Source organism: Littorina saxatilis, linkage group LG5 (assembly GCF_037325665.1).
Source record: "Littorina saxatilis isolate snail1 linkage group LG5, US_GU_Lsax_2.0, whole genome shotgun sequence".
Taxonomy (NCBI): domain Eukaryota; kingdom Metazoa; phylum Mollusca; class Gastropoda; order Littorinimorpha; family Littorinidae; genus Littorina; species Littorina saxatilis.
This window is the reverse complement of record NC_090249.1, coordinates 10050622-10066956: the sequence shown is the minus strand read 5'-3', so window position 1 is coordinate 10066956 and position 16335 is coordinate 10050622. Positions and strand designations below refer to the sequence as shown.

Genomic DNA, 16335 nt, shown 5'->3' with positions numbered 1-16335 from the left:
TCCGCTCTCAGTCTCTCTCTCTCTCAGTCTCTCTCTCTCTCTCTCTCTCTCTCTCTCTCTCTCTCTCACACACACACACATTCACACACATACACCCCCCCACCGTCCACACACACACACACACACACTCTCTCTCTCTCATTCACACACAAACATAGGCCCTACACACACTGAAACTGACTCACGCACACGCACATACACATTCTCTCTCTCTCTCTCTCTCTCTCTCTCTCTCTCTCTCTCTCTCTCTCTCTCTCTCTTAACAGACACAGAAACACACACTGACACACAAATACACACACGCACGAATGCATGCACGCACACACACATAAATAACAACATTCTCTCTCTCTCTCTCTCTCTCTCTCTCTCTCTCTCTCTCTCTCTCTCTCTCTCTCTCTCTCTCTCTCTCTCTGTCGTGTATCTCTCTCAGTCTCAAACACACGCACACACACACACACACACACACACGGCACACACACCCAAGTCACACCGGCACACACACACACACACTGGCACACCGCACTCATTCACACACAAACATCATGTAGGCCCTACACACAAACTCACGCACACGCACATACACATTCTCTCTCTCTCTCTCTCTCTCTCTCTCTCTCTCTCTCTCTCTCTCTCTCTCTCTCTCTCTGCCTGCCTCTCTCTCTCTCTCTCTCTCTCTCTCTCTCTCTCTCTCTCTCTCTCTCTCTCTCTCTCTCTCTCTCTCTCTCTCTCTCTCTCTCTCTCTCTCTCTCTCTCTCTCTCTCTGTTATGATGCATAAAGTGATGTCAGGATATGCACCGGAGACATTACGTGATAATTTTATTTTGAACTATAACAGACTAAAAATCATAACACCGACTCCACGTATTGACCTTTTCAAACCAAGCCTTCTTTATTCAGGTGCGGTCCTATGGAACTCACTGCCTATTTTTCTTAAGCATAAAACAAACACAGACAGCTTCAAAAAAAATTATATGTCGCACATAATGCAACTAAACATGCGCTGAATGGTTCATCAATTCATTTAAAATGTATGTGCATGTTAAACAAAATTATAATAATATGCAGATCTAAATGAAGTTATGTTAAAAATTGACACTTGGAAATTGTACTTAAAATGCAGCATGACAATTTATTTTTAAAATTTTTATCTGTATAAATACAGTTATAATGTATTAAGTTTGATGTGATAATTCTTTGATTATATTGTTTTCTGTTCTTGTTGACCCTATATTAGGGCGAGGGCTGGATGTAAAAAAGCAATATTCTTGCTTATCTATTACCCTCGATAATAAAGATTTTGTCTTGTCTTGTCTTGTCTCTCTCACTCTCTCTCTCTCTCTCTCTCTCTTACACAGAAACACACATACACAAACACACACACGCACGAATGCATGCACGCACTCACACATAAATAACCACATTCTCTCTCTCTCTCTCTCTCTCTCTCTCTCTCTCTCTCTCTCTCTCAATCATCTCTCTCTCTCTCTCAAACACACACACACACACACACACACACACACACACACAGGCACACACACAGACACACACAGACACACACAGACCGCACACACAGACACACACACACACACTGACACACACACACACACTGACACACACACCAACTACACTTGAGTCACACACCCACACTGACACACACTCACTCACACGCACTCACTCACTCACTCTCTCACACAAACTTCATACACACAAAACACACACCCATACGCACATATAGACAGACGGACATACACACCTTTACAAACAAACACACATACACACACACTGACTGACATACACTTACGCACACGCACATACACAAACCGGCCCACCTCTCTCTCTCTCTGTCTCTCTTACAAACACACACACACACACATTTACATACGCACGCATGCACGCACGCATGCACGCACACACACACACACAGGCTCACACACACACACACACACACAAATCTCAGTACACACAACTGAAACACACACTGACTCATCACTGTGTACGCACATAGACAGACGGACATCAGTACACACCTTTACAAACAAACACACATACACACTCATACACACACAAACATACACACAAACTCATGCACACACACACACTCTCTCTCTCTCTCTCTCTCTCTTTCTTACAAACAGACACACACACACCTGACACACATTGGCACCGTACGCACGCCGCACTCATGCACGCACGCACACACACACAGGCTCACACACACACACACACACACACACACACCACAAACATACACACACACACACACACACACACACATACACACACACACACACACACACATAACACAACAGTAACACGCTCCGCGTTTCGTTTTGTTTACAGTAAGCCAACTGCCAGTACTGGTACTCGCCATGCTTCTTCAGCACTTTCAAAATGGCGCCCCGAACGCTTACGGAAATTGCCGGAACATACCGAAGAGGCGCTTGTCCCTTCTGTCTAATATAAGTTCTGTGGTTCGGACACCGAGGAGAGTCTGCACACAAAGTTGATTCTGAGAAATAAATCTCTCGCTGAACGTGGGGACGAACTCACGCTGACAGCGGCCAACTGGATACAAATCCAGCGCGCTACCGACTGAGCTACATCCCCGCCCAAGAGTGGTTGAAAACAACGTTAACACCAAATAAAGAAAGAAAGTGTGTGTGTGCGTAGGGGCCACTAGCACGTGCAACGCAATACTAGAATTATGAGTAATGATGACAAAACCTTTGAGAGAAAATGCTATGTCCGCAGGTATTGATCCTGTAGGCAATAGAAGAAGTTCACACTTTCATTGGCCTTTAATACGACCGCCAAAAAAACTCCCTCAGTTCGCCTCAAGCAATACGCGGTGCGGCTTTGGGGTTTCATTTGCATTATTACATCACACAGGAGGAGTACCATCATTTTGCGAAAATAAAAGTTCCTCATTAGTTTTCTTTTGACAAATGTATTTGTAGGAAGACTTGTGACTGCAACATTGAAGCGTGTTTTACCGACGCTATCCAAGTAATGAATTGATTATAACAAACATTTTTGAGCAAAGCATTTTGACATACAAAAACAAACAAACTTTTAAAAAAACTTGTAAACAACTCAGATTCGCTTGAAAACGTCTTGGTATGGTGCTGCAAGCATACAAGATTTGAAGGCTCATTCCTTCCTGTGAAAACAGTTGGGCACACTATTTCAGATCTAGCCAGGCTTTTACATAGGATAAAACAATGCCTCCACTTGGACACATCCTAAAATCAACACCCAGACTGCTTCCTCCTGTGCAGAGTAAACATTTTTGTATGAATTAATTTAACAGATTTGCCACAAGTGTCTTTTAAAAATTCATTCCTGAAGAGAAACAATGTATGAAGAAAACAAGAGGCGAAGCCTTCAAGGCTCACGTAAGAAATAGACAAACAGTAACACAAACTCAATCACTCCGTCACACATACACACCCACACACACAGTAAGCTTAGGTGACACTGTGCAAGAAAGAGAGACACTAGATCTAGATCTGTCTGTCTGCATGTAGCCTACAGGGACACGACTGCCAAATAGTCTCGGCCCGCTCAAAATAACAATGACCGAGACCACACACACCACGCGAGAGAGAAAGACTACAGGGAGGCATGCCGTCATGATGCATTAATTGACGTCAAACACTTTTGACCGTGACGTAATCTTATGCGAGCTTTATCCATAGTCTTGGATAACCACTCACACATAGACTCGGAAATGTTAAAGTTTCTACCACAGACATACACACGCACAAACACACACACACACACACACACACACACACGCACAAACGCACAGACAGACAAAGTTACGATCGCATAGGCTACACTTCGTGAGCCAACAACACACACACACAACACCTGCACAGAAAGCAAATAGGCTGTTATTTTGTTGTACGAGTCCATTGTGGAGTGATGGTTTTATCCGTTGTAAAAGCCTAACCAGATCTGAGATTGTTCATCGAATAATTAGTAGGGGAAGGACAGTGCCGGGAACAAGCGAGATGACAGTGTGATATAGCACCCGTGACTGATAGCACTACCGAGATGCTGTCGTTTCAATGCTAATGAGAAGAGAACATGCGGACTTTTTTTTTTTTATAGTATTCCGGTAATTTGACGGGTGTTGCCAGGCAACGAAACGGACAGAGTTGTCCAAAACAGGAAATGAAGCCAAACTTTTTTTCTTAGACGGGGAATGGGGAATCAAGACGAGGGTCGTGGTGTAAATGTATGTGTTTGTGTGTGTGTGTGTGTGTGTGTGTGTGTGTGTGTGTGTGTGTGTGTGTGTGTGTGTGTGTGTGTGTGTGTGTGTGTGTGTGTGTGTGTGTGTGTGTGTGTGTGTGTGTGTGTGTGTAGAGGATTCAGAGAAAACAACTAGACCGATCTTCATGAAACTTGACATGAGAGTTCCTGGGTATGTCGATATCCCCAGATTTGTTTTCTCATTTTTCAATAAAATTAATGTCCTTGATGACGTCGTATTCGACTTTAAGTGATAGTTGAGGCGGAATTGTCACGCCCTGACTTTTCAACCAAATTGATTAACATTTAAGTCAAGCAATCTTTGACTCAGTCCGGACTTTGGGATTGCATTTCAGCTCGGAAGCTTAAAAATTAGCTAATGAGTTGGCTCATTAAAGTTGTCATTAAAAACGAATTTTCCCTTACAGATTAAACAAATATTGCATGAATTCAAAAATATATAGATATGTTATGTTTACTTTTAAAACGCGATCAGACTTAAAAACAAGTCGCGTAAGGCGAAAATACAATATTTAGTCAAGTAGCTGTCGAACTCACAGAATGAAACTGAACGCAATGCCATTTTTCAGCAAGACCGTATACTCGTAGCATCGTCAGTCCACCGCTCATGGCAAAGGCAGTGAAATTGACAAGAAGAGCGGGGTAGTAGTTGCGCTAAGAAGGATAGCACGCTTTTCTGTACCTCTCTTTGTTTTAACTTTCTGAGCGTGTTTTTAATCCAAACATATCATATCTATATGTTTTTGGAATCAGGAACCGACAAGGAATAAGATGAAAGTGTTTTTAAATTGATTTGGACAATTTAATTTTGATAATAATTTTTATATATTTAATTTTCAGAGCTTGTTTTTAATCCGAATATAACATATTTATATGTTTTTGGAATCAGCAAATGATGGAGAATAAGATAAACGTAAATTTGGATCGTTTTATAAATTTTTATTTTTTTTTTACAATTTTCAGATTTTTAATGACCAAAGTCATTAATTAATTTTTAAGCCACCAAGCTGAAATGCAATACCGAACCCCGGGCTTCGTCGAAGATTACTTGACCAAAATTTCAACCAATTTGGTTGAAAAATGAGGTCGTGACAGTGCCGCCTCAACTTTCACGAAAAGCCGGATATGACGTCATCAAAGACATTTATCAAAAAAATGAAAAAAACGTTCGGGGATTTCATACCCAGGAACTCTCATGTCAAATTTCATAAAGATCGGTCCAGTAGTTTAGTCTGAATCGCTCTACACACACACACACACACACACACACACACACACACACACACGCACGCACATACACCACGACCCTCGTTTCGATTCCCCCTCGATGTTAAAATATTTAGTCAAAACTTGACTAAATATAAAAAAGAAAAAGATTGAGTATAATATTCGCATGCTTCACGGAGACTGGTCTTCGGGTATAGTTAGCCGAAACTATGTGAATGTAGTCTCGCCGATGACTGGTTTTTGGAGTTGATCTTTTAGTTTGATGCCTACAGATTAACTAAATGTTTTTTTTATATTGCTTCACGCAACTTTGTTTTGTGCTCTTGTAAAGAGCGACAGGCATACCTTTATGAGGAATCGGGGAAACAAAGTTTCAAATCCCCCTCCCCCCGCGCACATGCACTCGCACGCACGCACACGCATGCACACACACGCACGCTTTGTTTACATACGTCAGAGACCTGCAGTGAAGCAGCCCTTTCTTCCTGAACCTTCGGGCAATGATCTCTTAGTATAGTTCTGGCTTTGTTAGTATAGTTCTGGTGTTGTTAACGCATATAAATAAAATAACCCCAAAAGCAAGTTTAGTTTTACACGATTGCAAGTTTACCTGATTTTATTGCGCCTGCATGCTTTTGCAGTTTGCAATATTTTGTTGCTTTCTATCGGCTTGTTTTAATTTTAGTGCTCTAAGCGTTTAATGAGAAATGAATTATTTTCGGCCTTTTTCAGAAAAAGGCCCGTGGAAGTGACGTCACATGTATAACATGTTTATAATGTTGAAATTGATTCAGTGTGACGGCTAACCTTGAGTCGGGATATTGCTGTACTTTCAGCCCTTCGGATTCAACTCTATGTTGTGTTTTCAGGTGTCAGTGCTCTGATAGAACCAACCAACCTCCTGCGCATGAGGAACACCACACTGGGGCAGTCAGCCCCCTCTCTCACAAACAGCTTGGTGGTATGTACACATTTGTTTGTTTGTTTATCTCTCTCTCTCTCTCTCTCTCTCTCTCTCTCTCTCTCTCTCTCTCTCTCTCTCTCTCTCTCTCTCTCTCTCTCTCTCTCTCTCTCTCTCTCTCTCTCTCTGTCTCTCTCTCTCTGTCACCGTAGTAACACAGTAACAGTCACAGTCTAGGTTTAACGGCCTACAAAAGTGAGATTCTCCAGGAAGTTATTGACCACGGTACTGCCTCGGGTTTGTGAAAGGGAAAGCGCTTGGACTTAATAATTTTCGTCCTTTGCGTTTGGCTTAATATTCGTCTGACCTTATCAAAATGGATGGAAGCTCGGCAGAAGAGCAAGCTATCAAAATGAATTGCCGGCATGGTTGTATTTGTGTCAAGCCTATCCGTCGCGTAGTTGATTGCATGACGTCAGTCCGCGGCAGAAGGTTACGAGAAGAAAAAAATGGCATCTGTTAAAAGCACATTGGCAGGAAATGAAACAGTAATTACAGTTAACTATCGCAGGACACTATGGTAATCATTATTTATTTTTAGTTGTGATCGATGCATTAGGAGAAGAGGGTGGGAGTTGGGATGCAATATTTAGTTAGAACAGAATAGAGAAGGACAAAGAGACTTATACGTGCCTATGAATACCACAATGTTACAACGAAGACATCGTGTCCGTCGCTCTCTTTATTACAACCACCTCACGGCATCCTTTGGTGTCCTGTGTAGCTCACCACCACTCAGTGGTTTAGCTCTGCTGTCAAAGACACACTGCTTCCCATGAGAACACTTCTGCTTACTATCTCAGACCTGGCCAGGCTTTTTACCTGCGATAAAACCATTCCCTCCACTTGGACTCATACCAAAAGTCAACACCATGATTACTATACTTGCTGTGGCGAGTTGGATTTTGTGTGTGTGTGGATGAATTAATTTATTTTTAAAAAGGCCACTGGTGGCTTTACGAAATTATTTCTTAAAAAACACATTTCCATTGTGCACAGAGCGCACCCAGGCTGTTTATTTTTGGTATGTGGTCTTATCTCATGTAAAACTCTGAGACGGTGACCCAAACTGTTCTCACGGGAAGGAGTGTCCCTTTAAAGGCGTTGATTAGAATGCTCAGATTCATGCATATTCTGTGACCTGCTGTGCTCAAAGGCAGATGGTGAGGGTCCGTGCACTTGACGGTGGTCACATCTATGGAACAGAAGTTAATTACCATCATCCAGCGTTAGAGCGTGATGTCTTCTGTGTCAATGCGACCAGAGGTTTGAAACACGAGAAGATCAAGGTTTGTGGCTTGGGCCCCTCCATCGGAGACGTGCAGAGTGCACATGATGAATTCTTCATCACAGGGAGGACGGCTAAGAATGGTACGTGGAGCCATCACAATGAGAAGGATTGAATAACGCTGCTATTTGGGTCTGATTGGCTTGCTGGACTGAGAGTGCAGAAGAGTGAATGTGCTACGGCGGTATCGACCCAAAACTGCATACATTTGCACCACCTCAGATCTTCCCCGATTTCTAAGGGGATAAGAGCGTCCATCCATTTGGACAAATACTCCAAAATCAACATTCCAGCTGCTTCTTGTGTTTTGTTTTGTTTACTGAATCAACTTCGCCATCGGTGTCCTACAAGGGATAAGAGACATTTCTTGAACTTTAAGAGCTCAAAATGTCGAGGGAAAATGATCAAACGAACTGATAAAGTTAAAAGTAGAACAAACAAGAGGCGAAGCCTTCAAGGCTCACGTAAGAAATCGACAAACAGTAACACAAACTCAATCACTCCGTCACACATACACACACACAGTAAGCATAGGTGACACGGTGCAAGAGTGCGAGACAGACACTAGATCTAGTGTCTGTCTGTAGCCTACTTACGGGGACACGACTGCCAGATGGCCAGATCGACACTGCGCTTTCGACAGCGCTTCCTCGCGCAGACACTGGAAACACGCTGTGCAGATTAACCTGTAGGAAATCTCCTTTGGCATCTTCTTTATCTATTTTTCTGGAGCTACGAAACCGAACAATGGGAAATCGTCTTCTCCGAATCGGCGAACTGCAGCTCGGTGATAACTGTATCTATACCACAATCCTTCACGTGATCTGACCTAACCTTGACCCCTGACCTGGTCTACATACCACACACGACACAAACCAGTCACCTGTTTTTACCCCCCCAAAACCCCCCACCACCCGTTTTCTTTGGATACACACTTTAACTACATACGTGCCGACGAAATGTTGATCATTGCTTCAATACTTTGAAGCTGTTGCTTGAATAATAACCAGGTAAAATTAGTATTTCGGTGTTCAGTCAAATGTTAAAGTTTCTACCACAGACATACATACATACGCACGCACGCACGCACGCACGCACGCACACACGCACGCACGCACAGACAGACAAAAGTTAGCATCGCATAGGCTACACTTACGTGAGCCAAAAAGCACTCCTATTAAATAAATCTACGTGTATAAAATAAAGTTGCCCAAAAAGGTTTCTGGTAGATTTCGTGCGGAGAGTTGTCAAAATACTTTCAGGCTGCCTTTACTTTTTTTTGTCTCCCCGTCTCCAGTCATCCTATTTTGCATTTAATTCTCATTGATTACAGGATTAGGGGTGAAGCTCTTCCGGTGAGAAAAGGGAGATTTTGACAAGAAAACCCTTATCTTCACTGTGCACAGCATGGAATGTCACATTCTGAACGGCTTTGTGTTCTCTGACGCTGCAGAGATCTGCATAACTTCTTATGCTGAATGCAAAACGGACATTTTTCAATTCTGAACCCAGGACCAAATGCCCGCTTTGCATTTCTTGACATTATCAAGGACAGAATCCCATTTCGCATTGTTGAAATTGACAGATAATCTTGTCTGTCTTTGTTTGATGCCAGTCATGAAATTTGGATTGTAAGTGATATTTTGCGAATTTGAAGTGAGGAGAAGAATAAGGGAAAAAAACCACAGTGCTTGGTTAGGTTTTTACGTCTTCCTATTTTTGTTTGATGCGTTGAGTCCTCGAATGCGGAGGTTCGAGGGAGGTTAGTTCTGTCGCGTTTGAATGGTGCATTTGTGTTGCTTGGTGTGTTGAATTTACGTTGTTCGTCTTCAGACACCAAAGTCTGATATTTAGGAGCTTTCACAACTTTTTGTGAAGTTTTAAATTGTCCCCCCCCCCCCCCCCTATTTGTTTGCCCAGACATGCTCCCATTTATGAATTCTGAAATTTCTATAACCCTACTTCCCCGTTCCCTTTCCCATCTGTTATCTGATTTTTGTTAAGCAGGAAGCCACCGCATTTCAAATTGGGTTGAAGCACATTGATATTCTGAGGTGGTGGCTTATTGTCAGCACATCTATGCTTTCTCTAGAGAACTGACTAATTTGGACAGCTGCTAGCTGGAGAAATATTGATTACTGCCCCATTCTCTCTATCCCCCAGGGCTTTGACCCTCGTACTGAAAACAAGGTCAATGCAAGTCCTAAGTCAGCATCTTGGTCTCTCTCTCTCTCTCTCTCTCTCTCTCTCTCTCTCTCTCTCTCTCTCTCTCTCTCTCTCTCTCTCTCTCTCTCTCTCTCTCTCTCTCTCTCTCTCTCTCTCTCTCTTTCTCTCTCATCGGTTATCGTCTCTGGCAATGGGGTATGTCCAGGTCTTTGCGCTTAACTGTCAAATTTTCTGTTAGAACAAGTTAATTTTTAATAAGAAATGAATTGTTCCGGGTGGATGCGCGGAACTGCCGTCACATTATTGTGATAGCGCAGTGTCCGGATCAAAGACCATTTTCTCTGATATCGATTCAGTGTTTGGCGGCTGTTTGATTGTGGCAAAGTAAACCACTCTGAGCTGTCAGGAAGTAGAGTGTGAAGATGGCAGCTGTTTGGCGCAGTCAGCACATTTTTCACTTACACCCAACTGGCCCTCTCTTTATTGATTTGGTGTATCCAGCAGACATTTGAAAGGTCTTTTCAATGCGAACCCCCCCACCCCCCCTCCACCACTCTTTTCCCTTTTCTCGCGCTTGTTCTGATTGCCAGCTCTCTCACTCTTTTCTCTCTTTCTCTCTCTCGCTTTCTCTCCCTCCACGCACGCACGCGCACACACACACGCGCATACAGACACACACACACTCGCGCGCGCGCACACACACACACACACACACTCACTCACTCACTCACTCACTTACCATCCTCGATGTTGCCTTTTCCCTGATTCCCCACCAAGACGGTGGTGGCAAGCCATCGCAATCCGTCGTCGCTGCCCTGTCGCTCCCTGCTCTACATTTCAGCCCGCCTTTCATCGGCCAGGGTTCGTATTGATCTGATTGATCTGAAAACTTCGGGTCTCACCCCCATCCCCCATCCCCCATACCATATACTCCGCTACCACTACTTCGATTTCCTGGTTCTTTTTGGAGGACCGGTTTGACGTAGGTTCTTTGTGGTTAGATCGGCTGTATGAAATACGCTGGCACGTGCAATACGCTAGATGCTGAATTGAATTTCATTGAGTCTGTGTCGAATTGTCCGCCATCTAGCTCTTCATCATTATGGAGGTCATCAGGGAGAAAGTAGGACATTTTTTGAACGAAGTTTTAATTCAGGTTGCTTCACTTAGTGTATAGAGTAGGCTAACATAAAATCATGGGATTGTTTATACAAGGTGAGTGTGAAGAGTTGAGATAACAACAAAAAAATGCATTTGAGGACAGCATAACGTATTGTTATTACAAAGAAGGGCGTTTTTCTGTGGCTTCCATTAGACTTAGCTGGGTGTGTTGTCGTCAGCTTTCAAAGACTTGTCCCTAATTTCTGGTCCACTTCTTCCATTACGTTAAAAACACTTCCTGTCCTCGAAACCGTGCGAAGTGCGGTCCTTGTTGTGTTTGAACGCTGTGACGCACCACGCTTTTCCCCATCCGTTAGGCCTGTACAATTTAAGAGACACAAGTGGGTTTGGTAGGCAAATATTTAAAAACAATCTCCTCAAAAGTTATTGTGATGAATATGGAATATGTTTATTAATGATGATCCAAATTTTCGCCCCCACGGGAGGCTTTTTCACTTTTATATTTTATTTTTATTTTTTATATATATGCTTTTCCTGATCACGCAGACCTCTTATTCCATCAGTCTCATTTCCGGTAAGACGCCCACATATCGATCGGTTCTGTCCGCCTACGTCTGCGTCATACATCTTTACTTCTTTAATCCGCGTTAATGCTGGTTGTGACGAGCAAGTGGGCATCTTGAATTAGTGGATTTATAGCACGCCAGCTCGAAGTTGACTTCCATCTGGGAGTGCTTGGATGTCGTGGAGGTGGGGGTGGGGTGGGAGAGAGAGGCAGAGATAGCCTTCTTCTTCCTCATGCTTGGGCAGTATTTTTGACGCCCTTGCATCTTGATTTGAATTCTCTTCGATGAGAGTAGCTAGGACATGTCACATCTCAAAATCCTGAATACTTTTTTTTTGTCCGTTGGTCTATTAAGTTTGAACTAAGGTATCTTGATGAACAACAGCGACACAGGGACACTTGCTGCCCGTCTTCTCACGACTGGTAGTATGGTATTACACAGCTGGCTGGGACAAGCAAGCCGTCATTACCACACCAGCTTGGAGTGGTGTTAAACCGTGATTTGTAAAAATGTAAAACATTTTACAAATCACGGGGCGCGCCCCGCGATTTGTAAAATGTTTTACAAATCACATAAATGCGCCCGATATTTTCTTGTCATCTCCAAAGTCAAGGAATCTATTAGATTTTGTTTAGATTATTTTTTTCATTACTTTATTGTCCCATCGCTGGGAAATTCGGGTCGTTTCCTCCCAGTGGAAAGCTAGCAGCAACATGTGACAGAGAGAGAGACAGATAGAGACAGTGAGAGAGGTAAAGAGAAAGAGAGAGAGATAGCGAGAGAGAGACGGGGGAGACAGACGGACAGAGAGAGACATAAAGAATGTGTGAGAGAGAGAGAGAGAGAGAGAGAGAGAGAGAGAGAGAGAGAGAGAGAGAGAGAGAGAGAGAGAGAGAGAGAGAGAGAGAGAGAGAGAGAGAGAGAGAGAGAGAGAGAGAGAGAGAGAGAGAGAGAGAGAGAGAGAGAGCTCTCTGTCCCTCTTTATGCCTCATCACAATAACCCGCAAGTGTCACTATCTGCACACATTCTTCTCGCTCTGACTTTTTGTGGACGCCAGCCTTTTCAATCTTAAAGGTCCTTGTCTACATTTTTATACCGAAATCGCCATTTGACCATTAAAATCTACAATTATCAACAATACACCCCCTTTCGATCAGGAAAGACGAAGCCAGTGTAGCCGTTTGAAAATTCATTGTAGTATTCCAGCGTAGTACTCATAGTAGGATATCCTTATTTGGAAAATCCCAAGCGCAAAACTCCTCTCAAATCCCGTGCGTTTAAAAAAAACGTGGACAACGCTCCAGTGTCAAACTGTTGCTGCACTTGTTTGGGCGTGGCTATAAGTAGGTAGTGACATGAATTTGATTGGTCAGTATTTTTAGGCAAAGCACATGTTCTCAGCAAACAGAAAACAAAATATTGGAAGCGTAAGTCACGCTACCCAAAAATAAAATCTTTTTTTACATATATTTTTTTTTCTGTAACTTTTTTCCCCATGGTTCATTCATCATCTGACATAACTTTTTAGCGAAATCTAACCATAAGATTATTGAAAAAAAGCAAAAATGTAGACAACCACCTTTAAGTCCGATCTCGTGAAAAAAGCAGATAACGCGACCTTGCAGCAAATACAAGATGAAACGCTTAACGTGCCATGCAGTGGCGTATGTTACTTTTTACCAACACACACACACGCACACACACACGCACACACACACTCAAACAAGCTTACACACACGAACACACACACACGCACACACACTCACGCACACACACACACGCACACACACTCATACACACACACAATCACAAGCGCGTGAGCGCGCATACAAATATATATACACCCACCCACACACACACACATACATACACACACACACACACACACATATATATATATGTACATACACACACGCACACTCACACACATTAACTTGCACACGCACACATGTGCATACACATACACAGACACATAAACACGCACAAGCACACACACACACACAACCACACACATCCACACACATCAACACATACATCAACACATACATTCACACACAGAGCCACTCACATACGCACACGCAAACAAGCATATACACCCACACACTTTATTGCACGGAAATATGAAGGTTCGGGGGGGTGGGGGGGAGAGAGTGACAGAGTGAGAGGGAGAGAGAAAGAGAGTGGGGAGACAGAGATACAGACGGACATATATAGAAAGTGTGTGTGTTTGAGAGAGAGAGAGAGAGAGAGAGAGAGAGAGAGAGAGAGAGAGAGAGAGAGAGAGAGAGAGAGAGAGAGAGAGAGAGAGAGAGAGAGAGAGAGAGAGAGAGAGAGAGAGAGAGAGAGAGAGAGAGAGAGTTCTTTCCCTCTTTATGCCTCATCATAATAACCCGCACGTGTCACTTTCTGCACGCATTCTCCTCGCTCTGAATGTTTGTGGTCTTCAACCTTTCCAATCATAAGTTCGATCTCGTGAAAAAAGCAACACAAACACACACACTCACACACACACACACACACACACACACACACACACACACACACAACATAGGCGCATGCGCGAACACACACGCATGCATGCACACACTCAAACAAGCATACACACACGAACACACACACACACCTACATCCTAACATAAACTCACATTCACCAGAAACAGACACAAACACACACACACACACACACACACACACACACACACACACACACACACACACACAAACATGCACTTACATACATTACACCCTTAACACACTAATGCAATCACACACACACACACACACACACACACACACACACACACACACACACACACACACATGCACTTACAGCAGTCCCTGCAATGTACGGCCCCCGGCGTGAGCGGACACCTGACATGTACGGACACATTTGCTAGGCACGGAGTGTTTTTCTTCTAAACGGACACCTGCAAAACGTGGACGCGGACACTCATTTTCGGTCCCAACAGCAGGTCATACCTCCAATGTACGGACAGACCATCGTCAAATTTTCACCACAACAAAATCGATAACAGAGCAGTCCGGCTCTTGGTACAAAGATCACAGCCACAATGGCGTGATGACAGTCACTGATAACTTGAGTGCACGTGTACCCATCATGGGGGGGGGGGGGGGGGGGGTCGTTTTGGTCAGGAGTGGAGTACATGCGGAGATGCCAACATGAAACTGCACTGTGCTCTTTATTCTTGTCTGTTGGACGTAAACAACAGAAACCACAGTCGATGAAGGTCCTGAGCGAAAGAGAGTGAAAAACCGGCCACAGTTCTCAGCATCGTGTGTCTGTGTGTAACCTCTTTCATTGACAAGATACTCTTGTTTCCCCTCAGCCTTGACCAGTGAGTCGGTTGCCTAATCTGTGAACCCTTCAGTTGTCTTGCTTTGTCAAAGTTACGACACAGTCAACTCAACTGGTTTTGCTCTGAGTGAACAGTGCAGCTGGCCTCTCTGGCCACAGCCCCAAACAGTTCATGGCTGGACTGGAGGGAGTGAGAGAGAGGGAGGGGGGGGGGGGGGGTTGCTGGCTAAACTCTGTGGGGGTGTCCGGTGTCACTGCATGTCAACAGGAAGAGCATTGGAGAGAAATAGAGAGGTGTACTCTTCCACACAATTTCCAAGCATCAGTTGTCACGGCTTGGGGTAGGCATTTGTGAGGGAGAGTGGGAGCTGTGTTATGTACAGTGTATTTCCGACTGAAGAGTGAAAAGTCACTGCCATGCCACATGATCGGCATGCAGTCAATAAAGCCAGACAAGAAGAAAATGAATTACATGATTATGACATGCAGCTCTATCTGCTGCTATTTATTCAAACTGGTTTTCAAGCTTATTCTTGCAAAGCATCTGCACACGCTCCTCTGTGCTGTGTTTGTGTGGTGTCCGACATAAGCTCGAACGACAAAAGCTCGAACGACAAAATCTCGAACGGACAAATGCTTGATGCGACAAAAGCTCGACGCGACATATGCTCGAACGACAAATGCTCGAATGGACAAATGCTCGACGCGACAAAAGCTCGACGCGACATATGCTCGAACGACAAATGCTCGAATGGACAAATGTTCGACGCGATAAAAGCTCGACGCGACATATGCTCGAACGACAGATGCTCGACGCGACCGGACTGTAGAATGATGTTGTCAAAACTACTTTGATAACGTCATATCTAAAACTGTCACGGTGATGTTGTTCTAGTTTCGAGCGACAAATAGACTAAATTTGTTTGATATCACGTTGTTGTTGTTGTTGTTGTTGTTGTTGTTGTTGTTGTTGTTGTTGTTGTTGTTGTTGTTGTTGATGTAAGCACGCTGCTGGATTTCGAGCGACAAATTGACTAAATTTGTTTGATATCACGTTGTTGTTGTTGTTGTTGTTGTTGTTGTTGTTGTTGTTGTTGTTGTTGTTGTTGTTGTTGTTGTTGTTGTTGTTGTTGTAAGCACGCTGCTGGATTTCAAGCGACAAATTGACTAAAATTGTTTGATATCACGTTGTTGGTTTAAACAAGTTTAACTTTATTTCTGAATTGATACTCACAGCAAGCAAACAAACAGTCGTCCATCTGCCCGTGCCGCTTACCTGAACCTTTCCCGATAAACGGTCAATCCCGGGCCAAATCAAAATAATAACATTGACAAATCTAAACCCCGACACGATCTTCCCCCTTCTTTTTTCTCTTCGTTCTTTTTTTCTTCTACTCTCTCTCTCT

General features: G+C 43.6%; 1 protein-coding gene across 4 annotated transcripts in view; it reads left to right on the top strand.

Moving 5' to 3' along the window:
• The window catches only part of LOC138966263 (microtubule-associated serine/threonine-protein kinase 3-like), a 211480-nt gene that overhangs the window by 75656 nt on the left and 119489 nt on the right, over positions 1–16335 (top strand). For all 4 annotated transcript variants that reach the window (XM_070338411.1, XM_070338412.1, XM_070338410.1 and 1 more), the window contains one exon: positions 6379–6470. In XM_070338411.1, coding sequence (XP_070194512.1) covers positions 6379–6470 — 92 coding nt within the window. The remainder of the gene's footprint in view (positions 1–6378; positions 6471–16335) is intronic.